Raw genomic sequence first — 18,871 nt, forward strand, 5'->3', positions numbered from 1 at the left:
ATGGACTGGTAATCAAAGAGTTGCTGGATCAAACCCCACCATTGCCAGGTTGCCACTGTTGGGCCCTTGAGCAAGGCCCTTAATCCACACTGTCACAGTACTGTAAGTCACTTTGGATAAAAGTGTTTGCTAAATGCTGAAAATGTAAAAGTAGTTGATGTATCCAGGTACATATTATTCATATATTAGGAAGGTATATCTTTCATAAGTGGCTTCTCTTTCTCGATACAGTTGCTGATTATTTTTTCTCTTCCCACAAGATAACTGGAGGCCAGATTTGATCCACCAAGCACCATGGACAGGACTGAAGTACCAGCTGGCACTGGAGTTGCTGTGCAAATCCCGACTGTGGGTTGTGGTGGACAAGTGTCTAACTGCCCCAGTGGATGTGACACCAGACTACCAAACCAGTGTAGCACCAAACAAGACAATGTGGAGGAAGATGAGGACAGGAAAGAAGAGTCAAAGTTTCAGCATGTTCGACTTAAAAAAGCTGGTGCGACTTCTGGAGGAGGAGGTGGAGGAGGAGTTGTAGTAATAGGAGTAATAGGAGGAGGAAACAATAATAATATGCAAAATTTCGTACCAGGAGGGGGAGCAGCGCGCAAGAGCTCCTGCATCGATGAACCGATTCAAGAACCTCCGGATCTGAAAGTGGAAGTACCGGCGTGTACAGACGCAGCGGTTAGGACCTTCACGCCTGCGCCTTCGCGTCTGACTGATGCAGCCGGATGCGACGATCCAGACACCGGGAAAGCCTCTCCGGTCACCGTAGAGGCTGCCTGTAATGCTCCAGGAGAAGCTCCACTTTCCACCGCCATGAAGTGCAACAAAAACGGAGAGTGCAGGAGGGACTCGGGAGCGAGCAGCCTACGTTCCATCATGTCCAAGCAGGACAAGCAGGACGCCAACAAGCGCGCCACGGACACATCAGCGGCTCAGGCCGGAGACCCCGGCAGTCCCGCTGCCTTCCCGGACAAGAAGGACTCCAAAGTGTCATTTTCTAACGCGCCGAGCCGGAAAGCGTCTACATCGGTCCAGAGCCAGCAGCCCCGCAGCTCGGTGTCTTTCCTGAGGTCTGAGGACGGAACGCAGATCGCGACCGAAGATGCGGAGACGCGCGGGAGTCAGGCGAGCTTCATGCAGAGGCAGTTCAGCAGCATGCTGCAGCCCGGGGTCAATAAATTCTCCTTACGCATGTACGGCAGTCAAAAAGCGGTGGAGAGGGAACAGGAGAGGGTCAAATCTGCCGGGAAGTGGATCATCCATCCGTACAGTGACTTCAGGTAAGGGAGGAAAGTCCCATACGAACACGTTTAAGAGTTAAGACTTGTGCGTACTTCTCTGTGCCCATATAAAGAGGGGTAGTTTGACTGCACATGGATTACTATGGTAAAGTGCAGTGGTAGCTCAGCAGTTAAGGTATTTGTCTAGTAATCAGTGGTTCGCTGGTATAAGCCCTGTCACTGCCAAGTTGCCACCCTGAGAGCAACTCCTGCCAATTGTTGCGATGATGGCCAAGGTGACCCGTTCATTGGGTAAATTAAAGCTTAAATAATTAACATCTTAAGTCATCTGTCAGTTTGCCCTCACAAAAATAACTTTGAACATGGAGAGAGAGCAGCTTCACCATTAATCATCAAATGAAGTAAAGTCTTCACCCTAACAATTTAATTCAGTCTTCATCAGATAGCATTTTATTTTAGGTGCAGCAGATCCAGAATAAAAGATTAACATCTGGGCTGATGTGCAATGAATAAAGAAGTACAATTAAACAATTGGGGAGATACAATAAGTGCAATCACAATTCACAATAAAAAAATTACATTACTTACTTGTAATTTACTTGTAACTTATATGATTTTCCCAGTTTTGTAGATACTTGATGTTTAAATTTGGTCTGGGTGGCCCTAATTCTTAAGTTGCTAATTTATCCTGATTACACGATGGAGTTGCTCCGAACTGAGGTGATGGTAGTCATGGTGACGAGATCGCGACACCAGGTTCCGTGTGACGCAAGCACGTAAGTGCGAGCCCTCCCGGAACCCATTCAGAATGTATTGCAGCGCCTGCAGTTCGAAAAAAAAGAGCCTTAACATGAGAGTCTATGAGAGCAATCTGGAGCGATTTTGTGAAGTGAAGTCGCCCCAAAAGGGGCGGTACTGTACGGAACACAACTCGACGCCGATTGGACTACGATATTCCGAGGCAAGACAGACTCCAGAACAATCACATCTGTGATAGAAAAATTTCTTCCCTTTCACCCTTTGGTGCGTCGCCCGATCGCCGTAAGGAACGAGCCGCCCCTGCGTCTGATTAATGTAAAGTCTAAAAGGAATTATCATTTGGAGGCATTTTAGCAACTTTATTTTAGGCTCATGTATTACACACTTTGGTCACATTCATGACAGAAACGATAGTTACTCATTACACAAGATTCATCAGTTCACAAGTTCAATGTCAAACACAGTCATGGACAGTTTTGTTTCTGCATGTTTTTGGATTGTGGGAGGAAACCGGAGCTCTCGGAGGAAACCCACACAGACACACTGGGGGAACATGCAAACTCCACACAGAAAGGACCCAGACCGCCTCACCTGGAAATCAAACCCAGGACCTTCTGGCTGTGAGGCGACAGTGCTACCCACTGAGCCGTTGTGCCACCCCTTCCTCAAAACAGGACAGTGGTCTGAGTGGTCAGATATAGTCAGAGAACCAAAGGAAACGTTCTTAGATACGTAGGTAGGTAGGTAGGTAGGTAGGTACTTTATTAATCCCGAAGGAAATTGAGGAATTGAGTTCTTAATTCACTTAGGTGCCAGTATACACAATCAAGCGAGCTTAACTAACACTGTCATGGGCTTGGTGGCAGCCGTGATAGAAAGAATCAGCTTCACAATCAGCATCTTAAAGTTGACTAAAATTGTAGCTGTACATGTACTGTACCTACTGTCATGTATGCTGGTGGGAGTATTATGGGCTGTTTCGCTGCTTGTGGAACTGGTACATTGTGGATCCTACCAAAGCTTGCTGATGGATATTGAAAGTGACTGAGGTAAAAAGAGCCAAAGAACAAATATTAGATGTGTATGTATATATTTGACCCAGCAGTGTTTGTCATGATTGTAGCATCAAACGAGCGAAAAGCTGTAAAATTGCGAAAAGTCGCAGCTCAGACCTTTTTTGCATGCCAAATGTTCCACTTTTTTTGTTCACTATTGACAGGACATTTGGTGGCACCATACTGGTTAACCTAGAATAAACTAAGAGCAGTTTCAAGATGGTAATGACTCGAATTTGTAAAGATGTGCCTCCTTTTGCACTCTTTCCCCCCTCTTTCCTTCCGTATGTAGGGGTTGCCACAGCGGACCTGGTCCGCATACCAGACTTGGCACAGTTTTTACGCTGGATGCCCGCAACCCTCCTATTTCCCCTCCTATTTTTATATACGCTTGGGAACAGCACTGAGAGCGCACTGACAAGTGCACCTCCCAATGCCTAGGCCGTTTTAGCAATGTTTGTGTAGACACCTGACTGGCTGATAACACTGCTGAGATTTGAACCCTGGATACCTTGATATCAGCAGTGGTGGGCTAGCATACTTTACTGTTGTGACCCTGAGCTTGTGCCCTCATTTTAGGGAAAGTCATATGTTGTTGTGCATTGTCAAGTTGAACTTAGTGGAATCCTAAGCCTTAACAATGCATAGTACTCTTTGTTTAGTTTGTTTGTTGTAGTCTGAGTGTTCCACCATCCAAATTCTGTATTTATCTTGTGTCTAATTATTGTTAATGTCCTGATCATAAGATTAAAACCACCTCCTTGTTTCTACACTCACTGTCTATTTTATCAGCTCCACTTACCATATAGAAGCACTTTGTTGTTCTACAATTACTGACTGTAGTCCATCTGTTTCTCTACATACTTTTTAAGCCTGCTTTCACCCTGTTCTTCAATGGTCAGGACCCCCACAGGGCCACCACAGAACAGGTATTGTGGCGTGTTGGATCATTCTCAGCACTACAGTGACACTGACATGGTGGTGGTGTGTTAGTGTGTGTTGTGCTGGTATGAGTGGATCAGACACAGCAGCGCTGCTGGAGTTTTTAAACACCTCGCTGTCACTGCTGGACTGAGAGTAGTCCACCAACCAAAAATATCCAGCCAAAAGCACCATGTAGGCAGCGTCCTGTGAAAACTGATGAAGGTCTAGAAGATGACCAACTCAAACAGCAGCAATAGAAGAGCGATCGTCTAGGTAGGAGTGTCTATTAGAGGGGACAGTGAGTGGACACGGTATTTAAAAACTCCAGCAGCGCTGCTGTGTCTGATCCACTCGTACCAGCACAACACACACTAACACACCACCACCATGTCAGTGTCACTGCAGTGCTGAGAATGATCCACCACCTAAATAATACCTGCTCTGTGGTGGTCCTGTGGGGGTCCTGACCAAAGAAGAACAGGGTGAATGCAGGCTTAAAGGGTATGTAAAGAAATAGATGGACTACAGTCAGTAATTGTAGGACTACAAAGTGCTTCTATATGGTAAGTGGAGCTGTTATGGTTATAATATTATGGTTGATCGGCGTATATGTCACATTGTTCAGATCTCGGCTCTCTGTTGTTGTGTAATGCTCTGTGGTTTGGAGGAGGAGGGGATGTTTTTTACTACACAGATTCACGTCACGACCATTTGCATCATCCTGACACAAGCTGACGTAGCTTACTTGTTTTTTTCCAAGTTTTCCCCCCCCTGTAAACAAGGTGGATGCACACCTAATTATTTTTCCCAAACATCACGTCACCACGCTGCAGCTCAGACCGTGTTAACGTAAGCTCACAGGCTGCAGGAAGGAAGTTTGATGAGGAATTACATTAGACTGTGTGAGGTATGAGTCAGCAGTGCACCTTGGGAGTGAGAGCTATGACCTTGAGTGGATGTTCCTGCTCCCGCTGCATCGGAACACGTCACTTCCGCCTCTCGGCTCGCAGTTATAAACACTGTAGTGCTCCCCTGCGTTAGGGGTCATTGAAGGTTAAACGTGCCTCCGTCAAGCAACAAATATTAGATGTCATACAAATAAAGCTGGAGTCATACACAAGTTTACACACACTTGTAATGAACATGTTCATGTCAGTCTTGGGATTTTACTGATTTTAGCAGCTGTTCTTTTTATGTGACACATATGTTCCTGAATTTTATTCTTTTATAGGTTCTTTGTGTATTTTCGGGGGTCAAAAACATACAACACTCATCAGCTTAGGCTATTATTTTAACTGAACCTGTAAATTCCTAGATGTCATTATTTGTTTTTGTTTTTTTATGCGTTTTTCTTCCCATTTTCCTCCTCATTTAGCACACTCAATTTTGTCTTCCGCTGCTGAGGGATACCCCATTGCATCCGAGGAGAGCACGTCACTGTACACGCCTCTTCCGACACGTGCACAGCCCTCCTCTTCTCGCCCATGCACTCTGCACAAGGCGTCTCTTCCGCCAATCAGGGTCCTTACACAATGTATGAAGACCCACCCACCCACACACAGTCCGGCCCCCACCCTGCAGATATGGTTGCCAATTAGTATCTGCTGCAGGCACTGGCAGTTATGCCCGCTAGATGGCGCCCAGCCGACCGGAGACAACCGAGGAGTTCAGAATCTCAACATTAGTGTGCTAGCGGAATATCCCGCTGCACCACCTGGGCGCTGTAGATGTCATTATTAACTACAGTTTGATGACTCCTGTCTATATAACTAGGACTAGTTTGACTGCCCTCATTTAAAAGTACTTGAGTGATACAAGTACTAAAAGTGTTTTGTCCCCGAAAAATTACAGTTACAGAAGTCAATATAATCCCAACTAAATGTGTGTATGCATTCATATCTATGCTGAATGTGTGGTTCTTAAGGACAAATAAATGTGGAGGAACCTCAGTGGCCTGCAGAAAATCCATACCTCAACCCCTTTGAATATCTTTGGTATGAATAGTTATTTAACGTATGAGTTCATCTTAATTTTGCCCATTGTTTATGAATGAATAATCAACTTACAGTATCATGTGCAATGAGAACTCCTTTAATGTGCAATAGCAAATGTAACTGATCCACTGCTGCATTTCCTTAGTAGCACTTAAACCCCCCTCGTCTTTTTTTCTCTCTCCAGATTCTACTGGGACTTCACCATGCTTCTATTCATGGTGGGCAACCTGATCATCATTCCGGTAGGCATCACTTTCTTCAAGGAAGAGACCACCACTCCATGGATCATCTTTAACGTGGTGTCCGACACATTCTTCCTCATGGACCTGGTCCTCAACTTCCGCACGGGCATCATCATCGAGGACAACTCGGACATCATCCTGGATCCGAAGACCATCAAGCAGAAGTACCTGAGGACGTGGTTCGTGGTGGACTTTGTCTCTTCCATCCCGGTGGATTACATCTTTCTGATCGTGGAGAAGGGAATAGACTCTGAGGTGTATAAGACGGCTCGGGCTCTGCGCATTGTGCGATTTACAAAGATCCTGAGTTTGCTGAGGCTGCTGAGACTCTCTCGGCTGATCCGATACATCCACCAGTGGGAGGAGGTAAGCTAACCGTGATCTGCTACTTACTCTTGAATTCACATGGAGTCAGGAGGAGATATATAGATGAGATAGAGTTTTATCCAGAGACACATTGGTTTTGATGAACAACACATGCCTTAAATAGAAAGATCTTCCCATTTAAACCAGCAAATACCACGTGCTTCCAGTAAAACCCAAATTAATTAGGTTGGTCATTTATCTTCAGGTTGACATCACTAAAATTGCCAATATTATGAACCAATTACATCTGACATTCAAATCATTATTAAGTCTCCCCTGGGGTGCAGGGTTCAAATTCCCAGCGGTGTTTCCATCAGGTCAGGTGTCAGCCTCTAAGCCTCAGGCTTTGTAAATCTTACTAGACTATAGACTGGCTCACGTGGTTTTGTCAGCTTTTACTTTATGGCAGACCCACTTTAAGTCTGACTGTCCAAATATCCTCTCAGTACAAGGTTACAGTTTGGGTTTTCTTTACTTTTTAATGGGTACTGTCAACCTAGCCCTATTTCTATGGCCACAGAGAAGTTATCAGCTGATAATTTACAGCCATGACGTGTTTCTTACAGCTAAAATGTCTGTGTTGGTCAATCCAAAGCAATTACTACAGTAATCCTAATTAAAAGGAGGTTGCCATGTTGATTTGACTGCATTTGAGTTTAAGGAAACCCTTTCAGACGTTCCTCCCAGAACTAGAGGTTAAGGGTTTAGGGTTTAGTTAAATGCAGCATTAAGGTTTTACTGTTTTGTAGAATATAATGAAAGCACTTGGGCTGGAGGGAACATTATTGCTAGAATTGTTTTGAAATTAGATGTAAATCAGAATGTGAAACTAGGCTGTTTGCCCAGGATACTTTTTATAGACATGTCTAGACATAGCCAGCTTTTTGATTTGTCTGTTGTTGTTTTTTGGCAACCAAGACTCTAATTAGGTGCTTTCAGTGCTGTTTATTACTACTTTTCAGTGTAGTGCAGCAAATGCTCATCTCTTTTACCTGACAAGCATATAGCGTGACATTGAAGTATAAAACCATCAAAACATCACTAAGCTTCATAAGACGTCACACATGCTTTATTGAAAGTGTAACATAGCATTCAGTGTGGAAATGATGAAGGCACAAAGGACTGGGGGTGGGTGAAAATGTGTTTCAAACTCGTCTTTTACTCTCTACAGACTGTACCTGCTGTTGGGAATTAGTTCAAATGACATTTTTAATGGACAGCATTCATCACTTGATGACTGGTTGGTTGGATGTTGGTTAACTGGTTGTTAACTGGTACTGTATTATTAAAATAATAATTTTATTAGGCACATAAACACAGAATAAACTTGCACACAAACACCTCCTTGTGGAGGCTTGTAAGCCACAGTGAGACCTGATTGCCACCACTTTTATTAATTAAATATATTTTGTTTTGTGTTTTGTTTTGATGCATTGTTTGTGTTACCTGGGTCGTGGTAAAAATCATGTACAAGATATGGGTTTCCTCCGGGTGCTCCGCTTTCCTCCCACAGTCCATAAACCTGCGGCCAGGCTAATTAGAGACACTGAATTGTCCTATAGGTACCTAGCTGCAAGGATGCATAAACCAGTGCATTGTAGTGCCTGTCCCAAGCCCGGATAAATAGGGAGGGTTGTGTCAGGAAGGGCGTCCGGCATAAAAACTGTGCAAAATAAGTAATGCGGATCACGATCTGCCGGCGACCCCTAACGGGAACAGCCGAGGAAATAGTAGTAGTAGCAGTGTGCTAAGATTTAGTATCATTCCATTTCAAACTGCCCAACTGGAAGACAGTGGTACAAGAAGATCTGCACAAGAACATATGAAAAGCTTAACTGGATTTGTTGCTACTACAGCTTTAAGATTTGTCCCAGTGGCAGTTTGGTATAAATGTGAAACTAGGATTCATTCCCAGTACACTTTGTTGATTGTGTAGTGACACAGTACACAGTTAGTTTTGCCTGTTGGGTTCTGGCAGCTGAGACAGTGCATGGCTGCTTTCAGTGATGTTTATGTCTCTTTTGAGTGTTGTTATGATCCCTTGGTACAGTTGAGCACTACTCCAGGGTAGTACACAAGTCAACATGGTTGAATCATTCTGTATTAATGCAGTAATAATAACCTGTGATACAGTAATTATAACTACAGCATTATAACTAATATTATAGAAACATTTGAATGTATGCTTAATATTATTTAAGTAGTATTATGCTGTTTTGTCCATTGAATCCTTATATGGTGCTTGAGGTGAGGCTGGGAGTCTAAAGTACAGAGATAAGCAACATGTCTGTCATTTAGCTGTTGTAAAATGTTGTAAGCAAATAAGAAACATCAGTTAGCACAGAATGGAGGTTCCAAAGTCCAACACCCAATGTGATGTGACTAGAGCAGTATAAAGGGAGGGTCACAGTTCTGTTCCTTGTTCTTCAGCTATTCCATTGCTGTAAGAACCCATGATCAAGCCAATAAATTCTCCAATCCAGTCAACTGTAATCTTCGTTTTCATTTATCATCTGACCTTATTTTTCCACGACACTAAACATCTGCCTACGATAAACTATGTGGAAGTTCAGGGACTGAATATTTTCCCTTATTCATTTGAGAAAGAGTGTTTCAGCCACATCTTGGTAACCAGTTAAAATCAATTATATAAAAAAGCTGCTTCAATAGTCCTGTTCCATCATGACTGTGTATTTGTACACAAAGCAAACTCCATAAAGACGTGGTTTGGCAAGGGTAGAGTAGAGAAACTCAAGTGGTCTTGACCTTAACCTCATTGACCTTTCGTTGGTATGAATGGGAATGTCTATTCTGAACTTGGTCTCTCAGCCAACAATAGCCTGACCTAACAAATGCTTTTTTTTTTTTTTTTGACTGAATGGGTACAAATTCCAACATACTCCAAGATCTTGTGGAAAGCCTTACAGTAGAACAAAGGCTGTTAAAACAACTACATGTTAATTCATATAGTTTTTAAGTGCAATGCTTTTGGTCATATAATGTATGAATTAACCCCTAATAATTGACCATTACCATAAGGTTGTACTGAAGACATAGCACTGTTGCAGGATGACACCCTTCTGAGAAGTCAGTTTAATAAAGTTTGCCTGGCGAGATCAGCTCCGGTTAACTGTAAATGTTGTTATAATAAAGATGGAATTTAAAAAGGGCAGCAGCTCAGCCCTAAAGCGACACATCTTATAAGCTCACAGAACATGACAACAGTGTGCTGAAAGTGTAAAACTTCAATTAACACTCTTTAATTAACTTTCAAACTGCCACCAAAAGCAAAAGCTGCACAAAAACTGTACTGGAGTGATGTAAAACACACAGCTGTTAGACTGTTGAGTGATAAATGACAGGAAATATGAATTCTGGTGAAATCTGGTAGATGAATCTGAATTTCGCGGATGGCAGGTCAATCATGCACCATAGTACCAAATGGAGAGTTTGGTGAGGATTATAATATACAGTGGAAGGCAGTGGTAACGCAGCAGTTGAGGTACTGGACTGGAAATCAGAAGGTCGCTGATTCAAGGCTTACCACTGGCAAGGAAAATTGCATTCACCTTAATGTAACTCTGTCATGCAAATTAGAGCCCATTCTACCTTAACATTTTATCAGCAGTATGATATTAAGGAGTAAAAAGCTCGATAGCTAGCAATATTGACTGGTCAGATTATCAAACATCAGTGGTGATGATACTCGCCAGTTTCATTTTGGCAATATTTCAGTGGCATTTAGCAACCATGTTATACACTGATCAGCCATAACATTAAAACCACCTCCTTGTTTCTACACTCACTGTCCATTTTATCAGCTCCACTTACCATATAGAAGCACTTTGTTGTTCTACAATTACTGACTGTAGTCCATCTACTTCTCTACATACCTTTTTAGCCTGCTTTCACCCTGTTCTTCAATGGTCAGGACCCCCACAAGACCACCACAGAGCAGGTATTATTTAGGTGGTGGATCATTCTCAGCACTGCAGTTACAATGACATGGTGGTGGTGTGTTAGTGTGTGTTGTGCTGGTATGAGTGGATCAGACACAGCAGCGCTGCTGGAGTTTTTAAATACCGTGTCCACTCACTGTCCACTTTATTAGACACTCCTACCTAGTTGGTCCACCTTGTAGATGTAAAGTCAGAGACGGTCGATCATCTATTGCTGCTATTTGAGTTGGTCATCTTCTAGACCTTCATCAGTTCTCACTGCTGTTGGCTGGATATTTTTGGTTGGTGGACTATTCTCAGTCCAGCAATGACAGTGAGGTGTTTAAAAACTCCAGCAGCGCTGCTGTGTCTGATCCACTCATACCAGCACAACACACACTAACACACCACCACCATGTCAGTGTCACTGCAGTGCTGAGAATGATCCACCACCTAAATAATACCTGCTCTGTAGTGGTCTTGGAGAGTCATGACCATTGAAGAACAGCATGAAGGGGGCTAACAAAGCATACAGAGAAACAGATGGACTACAGTCAGTAATTGTAGAACTACAAAGTGCTCCTATATGGTAAGTGGAGCTGATAAAATGGACAGAGAGTGTAGAAACAAGGAGGTGGTTTTACGTGTCATTTGTAACCACTGTTCCTTTTTACTAAAAACACTGCAACTGAAATAAGAAAATAAGACATTAATACATATGTGTTATAGCTTTTCACTCAGCTTGTTTATTCCCTACATGGGTGTAGACCAAACAGTTGTAGTGATTTTGATGTTTTGAGCCGTTTGTAAAAACAGCACATGCGAGTTTGTGAGTGTGGTCTTACAGTAAATTGGTTAATTGCATGCTGGACTCATTTGGGGACGTTAGTAATTACCCATTCTGAACGGAACGCGGTACTCAACTGTAATTATGTTAACCGTATAATCCAGCATCCTGCTATTCGAAGCTTCCGCTCCTCTATTGCGACCAGACACCCACTCCTCCGAGAGCCTCTGATTGGATGGCTTGTGCGAGGACAGTGCAGGATCCAGCTGGATGGGGGCTGACAGTTACACCAAGGACAGATGGAAGAAATAGATGTGCTAATGACAAAAAAGGAGGTGAATAGAATGATTCAGACTGGTACAAAGCACATGTCTGCTTAAAATCTGAACAGAATTGATAAAGGAAGGAAATAATAAAGAGCTGGCAATTAATTAAAGCTTCGGACCCACACTTGTTGGACAACAGGTAGTCTTTATAACACACTGCTAATAGGGTTCCGGTTTGACTTGGTCTGCTGATGTGACATTTCAGACCCACCCACTGCCAGCAGGTATATAAATCAATTATTATTATTTTTTAAACATTCTTTTTATTGAGGGTTTGCATTACAGGTGACAGGGCAAGAGCAGAACAACAAAGATGTTGCATTTACATATAAATACAGGTTGCCACACAGCAAAAATCCATCTCCCCCCTCCCTAAACCCCAACTGGACCTACCTCGCCAACCCCCCTCCACAAAAAAGGATAAATTAATCAAATTAGTAATTTAAAAATAACATTTAATTGATTTGTACGTAAGTCTGGTACAGCACTGTCATAGTAGTAATGTAAATAGTTCAAAGAATGTCAAGGGAAGTGATGTTAGAGAAAAACTCCAAATATGGGAGACACTTCCAGTGTTGGTCCTTATTGTGTCCCTTAACCAATGGTTATATGTGGGTAGGATGACGAGTTTCCATCTAAACAAGATTAGATGCCTCGCTAAGAGTGTAGAAAAGGCTATAAATAAATTATTATTGATGTTTTTACAATATTTCTCTAGGTGGATTGTAGGCCTGCATGGTTTTATGTGTGTAATGCTTCATTCTTTCAACAATTATTCTTTTTTTTCCTTCTATTTATCAATTTTTCCTGGTGATCATGGCAAATTGAAGCTTATCTATCTCTGGTCACTGCTGCCGGGGGTGGAAAGATCGAGAAAAGTCGGGGCTTTCATGCACGCAGCTAGGTTGGAGATCGCACTTACTGTGTGGGTCAGAGAGTCACGCACCGCCATCCGTGATCAGCAGTCCCCCCCTTGTGCAGGTGCATCGACCTCTCAATAGAGGACTTATTTTCCCCAGCAATGTTGACGCAATGTTTCAGCCACTATCCCTTTCCCTTACAGACACAGCCCTTCATGTGTCTGTGTAGGTTCCCGTCCGACTGAGAGCTCAAGATCTCAGCACTGTTAATAACATGCACACTAATCTCAAAGTTTATGATGTTGTACATACAAACTAAAACAGGATGTTCATAATTTGCTGGATTTTAGCAATAAAAGCTTAATAAAGGTGCTCTGGTCAGTAATTACACGGTCGCCTCACAGCAAGAAGGTCATGTGTTCGATCCCCAGGCGGGGCAGTCTGGGTCCTTTCTGTGCGGAGTTTGCATGTTCTCCCTGTGTCTGCGTGGGTTTCCTCCCACAGTCCAAAAACATACAGTCAGGTTAATTGGAGACACTGAATTGCCCTATAAGTGAATGGGTGCATGTGTGTGTGTATGTGTGTCTTCCCTGCGATGGACTGGCATGTTACTGTGTGCCTTGTGCCCATTGAGAAGCTGGGATAGGCTCCAGCACAAGCGCAACGCTAATTGGATAAGCGGTAGGATAAGAATAAGTGAGTGGTCAGTAATGAATCGTTCTTGCAATTAGTAATAGCAGTAATAGCAAGTGTATCTCAAACATGAGCTGGTTTAATACTCCCCCTTCTAGTCAGGTTACAGACATGCCCACAGAAAGCATTCTCATACCCATCTTTATTGCTTACAAATGAAAACATTGCAGAATATTTGTTCTTGCTAAATGGCTTGGGAAGGGCAAAACAATCCGCTGCAGTAGATAACCTTGTCGTACCACAGCCAAATTCTTCCTTAAATTGCTAAAATGATTTGTGCATACGGTTTTCAGCTATTGGTATCTTAAGTATTTTGTCTTTACATTAACAAGGCAGAATAAATAATGATTATTTTGTTGCAGCATCAAATAAATTGCCCAGTTAACATAATTTGGCCTGGATGCAGATCTGATTCATTGTGCGTATTATGCAATTTGTTGTTGCTTTAGTGTGCTATTATTAGGTCACCTTTGCAATATTGTGCTTGTAATGTTGGTGTTTTCTGCTGAATATCCCAATCTGTATTCTGAATCAGCGCTGAAACCGACTCTGATTATAGCTTTGGAATGGATTCATCACCTCCCCTCTGTCCTGTTCACATTTCTCTCTGTAATAAACCTCCCACTCAAAAAAACTGCTTGCAAACACGTCATTGTTTGGATGATTGTGTTTTTCTGGCGATTCTTTGTTACTGTGTTAAACAGGTATTAACTCATGACTTCCATGTGGTATCAGGCGGTAACAAATGCATGGTGGGCGTTCAGTGTGTCTGTATATTTATTGTGTTGTCTTATTCCTTGGTCAATACAGACAAGAGAGGAACACAGCCATGACTAAAAATTCAGATTGAATACCACAATTGACAAAAATTTATTGCACTTATAATCCAACATCCACATTTTACACCAATTACTAATGAAATGCTGCAACTTCAACTAAACCCACTAAACACAATTGAGATGAATTGGAACACTGACTATAAGCCAGGCCTTTTTATCCAACATTAGTGCTTGACCTCAAAATCTCTTTTGACTGACTGAAGCTTGTGGAAAGGCTTCTTAGGAGAGTGGAATATGTGTTACTCTAAAGTGGACGCCAACTCTATAGCAATGCCTTTTTTTTTTGGGGGGGGGTCAGAATCTCCAACAAGCTCATGGTTAGGTGTTCACATACTTTTGGCCATAGAGTATATCATGTTTTGATCATATTTTAGTTCAACCTTGAGTTGGCAGGTCTCTTGCGGCCCGACTTTATCACTAATAGATTAAAAGCCAGAGGTAACCTGAGTGAGTTTAGCTGTAAGGTGGGTGGAAATGTAGTCGTACTAGAGTGGGTAAAAAACTCTAAATATTACTATAGTTCTATATTTTTTATCCCACAGCAGTGAATAAAACCAGTGGCATTCCAAAGCACATCCTACTGTAATATCTGAAGTCTAATTAGAACGCTACCTGTGGTTTAGTGTCACACTGTGTAGCACATCGGATATGGTTTGGGACACAGCCAAGAAATCACTAGAATGTGCTTACAATAATAAATAATAACAACGTAAGTCTGCCGGTCATAATGAATGTTCTCATGGGTAAAGAAAATTCACCAGATAGCATGTGATTTAAGAGTCTTAGCTTAGGTCATATCGGTGTTTGTTGACTTTTAACGCTGTATTTAAAAAAACAATTGAAATGAAATGATAAAATTCTAAATGTAGATTTGGTCCGAATACCAGACCTGGCACAGTTTTCACGCTGGATGTCCTTTCTGACGCACCTTCGATTTGCTTACAGCAGGGGTGTCAAACTCATTTTCACCGAGGGCCACATCTGCATTATGGTGGCCCTCAAAGGGCCGATTGTAACGTATCCTGCTGTGATTGCAGTCGGCCTTTTAAGTCTTGGACAATTTGTTGTTTTTCTTGGAGGCAACATTCAGTGTTTGGTGTCAAAATGCCAAATTTCTACTGTATATTTATAATGTATATCTACATTTACTGTATATTGTACTCCTTTACCACAGACACGGCCTCATAACAGAAGAGACGTACCGTTTTTTCTTCCTGAAGCACAAACTTGTATTCACTTTCCCATCTTTCATTAAATTTCCTTACTGTGCTTCAATTTTCTCTTCTTGGACACTGGGATTATTTGTAAATATTTCTCAACATCACTTGTTGGAAAACCGCTTCAGTTAAACGCTGATGTGGAAACGCTGCCATCTAGTGGCGGGATGCGATCACTTTGCGGGTCACAAAATCGGCGTGCATTGTGGGAGATGCGGTTTATGTATGATTTTACAGTGTATTTTTAGACAATCATACGTCGCAATGACAAGAGCGACTTCCAATTACTAGGCTGTTTCGGCCATCCTTCCCCCTCAGACGTTAGCCATGTCCATGCAGATGCTTGATCAACTGAAAGCGCCGTTGAGATTCAAATCCTGCATCCCCAGATCTCGAGTCGAGTTCAAATACCTGACGGGCACTGTGCACGGAGGGCCACAACCCCATCAGCATTATTCCTCAGCCCTGTGCAGGCGCCATCAGTCAGCCAGCAGGGGCCGCAGTTGCACCAGTTATGAGGACCTATGATCCGACTAACTACCCTGAACAACAGCCAATCGTATTCGAGACCGCAACTCTGGTGAGCTAGCGTACTTTACCGCTGCGCCACCTGAGCGGCCTACCTGATTCATATTTATATATTTAATTTGGCTGAGGAGCTTGGTGGTGACAGCGCTTTAAAGTTTTAATCCTGCACTGTAGATTTAGTGCTTCACATTACTGATACCGTGTGTGCTGGTTCACATTAGATACTGTTTTTACCACAGTAGTAATTTGCATTACTTTTTTTATTAGTACTGTACCCACATTTTGCAGAGACAACAATCTGGCACATTACTGAGAGGGAATGAATGAAAAACCATTCTCTCAATTACTTCAAATGGAAACCCAGGAGCAGTTATTAGGTTCTGGGAGGAAATGTTCATTACACCACGTGAATTATTAATAAGCTTTTTATAAAATGTTTGTATCAAGCTGCTCTTACAGCAAAACAATTTCAGGTATTTGTGTTTTTCTTTTTTTTTTTTCTTATACACGACCTAATCCTACATGCATTATTCATAGATGTTTCCCATATGCTCCTGATGCAGACAGAGATTAGAGTTTATGAACGTTTGCCTTTTTTTGAAGCACTAATGGAGCTCTGTGGTGTGTTTCAGATTTTCCACATGACCTATGACCTGGCAAGTGCCGTGATGCGCATTTTCAACCTGATTGCCATGATGCTCCTGCTGTGCCACTGGGATGGATGTTTGCAGTTCCTCGTGCCCATGTTGCAGGACTTTCCCTCAGACTGCTGGGTCTCCCTCAACAAGATGGTGGTACGCTGCTCATACTATTCAAACCTTATTGATTAAAATAACACTTTCTTCACCAGTATTTCCTTTTGTGTATTTGTACTCTGGGATTTTAGTGCTGCAACAGAATCTTTAAAAGCCCTCAGCTTTTGTGTATTCATAGTATCTAGTATTTTTTTGTACTCTTTTGAGGAGATTTGTGGTCGCTGTTAATACTGACCTAAAACAAAGCTTAATATTTGAAGCGCTTGGATGGCACAATGGTTCAAATGCCCACCACTGAGATCTCTAGCTCTCGAGTTTGAATCTCAACTCTGTTATTGGTCAGCCAGGCACCTGCACAGACATGATGGCTATGTGTGAGGCAAGGAGCACCTAAGGGATTCATTAGTAGTGCTGCCATTGCGACCTTTGCTTGCTGGTCAATGGTACCTGCACACAGACGGGGAACAACGGATATCAATGCCTGACTCTCCGTATGCAATTCTTTTTTTACTTTTTCTATTTATTTATGCATTTTCTCCTATTTTCTCCCAATTTAGCATAGTCAATTTGTCTTCCACTGCTGGGGATCCTTGATTGCACTTGAGGAGGGTATATTTCCTGCTCACGCCTCCTCTGACCCGTACGCAGTCCTTAGTGGACCCTTAGTGGACAGACGCCTTTATGTGCAGGGACCTTGCACAGCTTTAGAAGACCCCACCCACATAGTACTGTCATTCCGTCCTAGCACACATGGTAGCCAATTAGTGTCTGCTGCAGACACTGCCAATTGAGTTCAGAATCTCGGTGCTGGTGTGCTAGCGGAATATCCCGCTGTGCCACCTGTGCGCCCTCCATATGCAATTCTGATCCCTATATAAATGGGCAGGTAAAAGAAGCATTTGGTTATTACATGAATGTCAGAGAGGTGTTAGGTACAGCCCACCTCGGTAAGGGTATGAGGAGTGATATATCTAGGTAATTGGATATGACAAGATTGGGATATTAAGGGGAAAAATGCATAAATAGGTTTTAAAAAGGAGCTTAATACTTTCTTAGGAAAACTTTAATGCTACTGTTTTATGTAATTAATATGATCTATGTTGTATACATTAGTGTAGTAGTGTACAACCTTAGTGTAGTAAATGATCAACAGCGCAAGACAAAATGTATTCGTGACATTACAGCACAAATACAGAAGCATGAGCAAAACTGGGAAGCAAAAAAAACACTTGGAAATATGTGCTCGAATCAATAAATATGTTGATTTATAGTCAGACTTGTGGTGGGTCAGATTTCCCTGGAACAACCGGGCCCAATGCAGTAACACACCACATACAGGACGCCAGTCCATTGCAAGGCCAGCCAATCATGCCTATATTTAGACGTCTGACTGGCTAATGGCACCATTGGGGATTTGAACCCTGGATCCCAGTGGTAATGGGTTTGCGCAGTTTACCCTCGCGTCACCCGAGTGCTCGAATATGTTAATTACTCTTTAATTATTTTCCTCAAAGGTTCTGCATATTTGTGTTTATCGCCAAGTTCAGTTCCATTCCACCAGCTGCATATTTTATAAAGCAATTAAAATAATGTCACGAATGTGCCAGACTTTATATGAACGCTGAGAAATCGTTCAAAACTGCAGTAGAGACGTGCGCAGTCTTTTTAGCATGTTAATTTTCAGTGACTCATTCTGCCACCCAGCATGAAGGTATCATCAGTAATGACGGGTCAAGGTACACCGGGACATGGGTGCCACTGCCAACCCTGCCCAGCGTGCGTTTAGTGCTCACAATTACACTAAATAAGTAAATTAGCTCACCACCAGGGCCCCATCACAGGAGTGGCATAATTTAATTAAATTGAATCTGATTTATTCTGCAGCCTTGGCATGGGTATACAGTTTAATGCTTCCTGAAGGAGGCAAGGACTGCTCGGTGGGGTAATTGCCAGAATTATAAATCTTATAATATTTACATAATGCAATTTGCTCATGTGATGTGATTTTCAATTAGCTCTAACTTTATTATTTCTTTGTAGATTGTTCGATAATTGCTAATTGACAATGTACTTTTGGATACAACCCAAGAGAGTTCATATTGATGCTAATGAGGGTTGCTTACTGGTACATCTGCCGATGCTAGGTCTTTTGCAGGTCTAGATTGACACACCCAACCAGCCATAAGAGCGAAATTTATATATTAAATATACACCGATCAGGCATAACATTAAAACCACCTCCTACACTTACTGTTCATTTTATCAGCTCCACTTACCATATAGAAGCACTTTGTAGTTCTACAATTTCTGAATCTGTTTCTCTACATACTGTTTTACCCTG

The 18,871-nt window shown here is 42.3% G+C and overlaps 1 protein-coding gene across 1 annotated transcript in view; it reads left to right on the forward strand.

The window, feature by feature from the left end:
- The first annotated feature begins 268 nt into the window (after positions 1-268).
- Positions 269-18,871, forward strand: part of LOC134302452 (potassium/sodium hyperpolarization-activated cyclic nucleotide-gated channel 2-like) — a 51,324-nt gene continuing 32,721 nt past the window's right edge. Inside the window, exons 1-3 of the mRNA XM_062987558.1 lie at positions 269-1,286; positions 6,164-6,587; positions 16,408-16,569. Coding sequence (XP_062843628.1) covers positions 295-1,286; positions 6,164-6,587; positions 16,408-16,569 — 1,578 coding nt within the window. The 5' untranslated portion in view covers positions 269-294. The remainder of the gene's footprint in view (positions 1,287-6,163; positions 6,588-16,407; positions 16,570-18,871) is intronic.

Source organism: Trichomycterus rosablanca, chromosome 25 (assembly GCF_030014385.1).
Source record: "Trichomycterus rosablanca isolate fTriRos1 chromosome 25, fTriRos1.hap1, whole genome shotgun sequence".
Classification (NCBI taxonomy): Eukaryota; Metazoa; Chordata; class Actinopteri; order Siluriformes; family Trichomycteridae; genus Trichomycterus; species Trichomycterus rosablanca.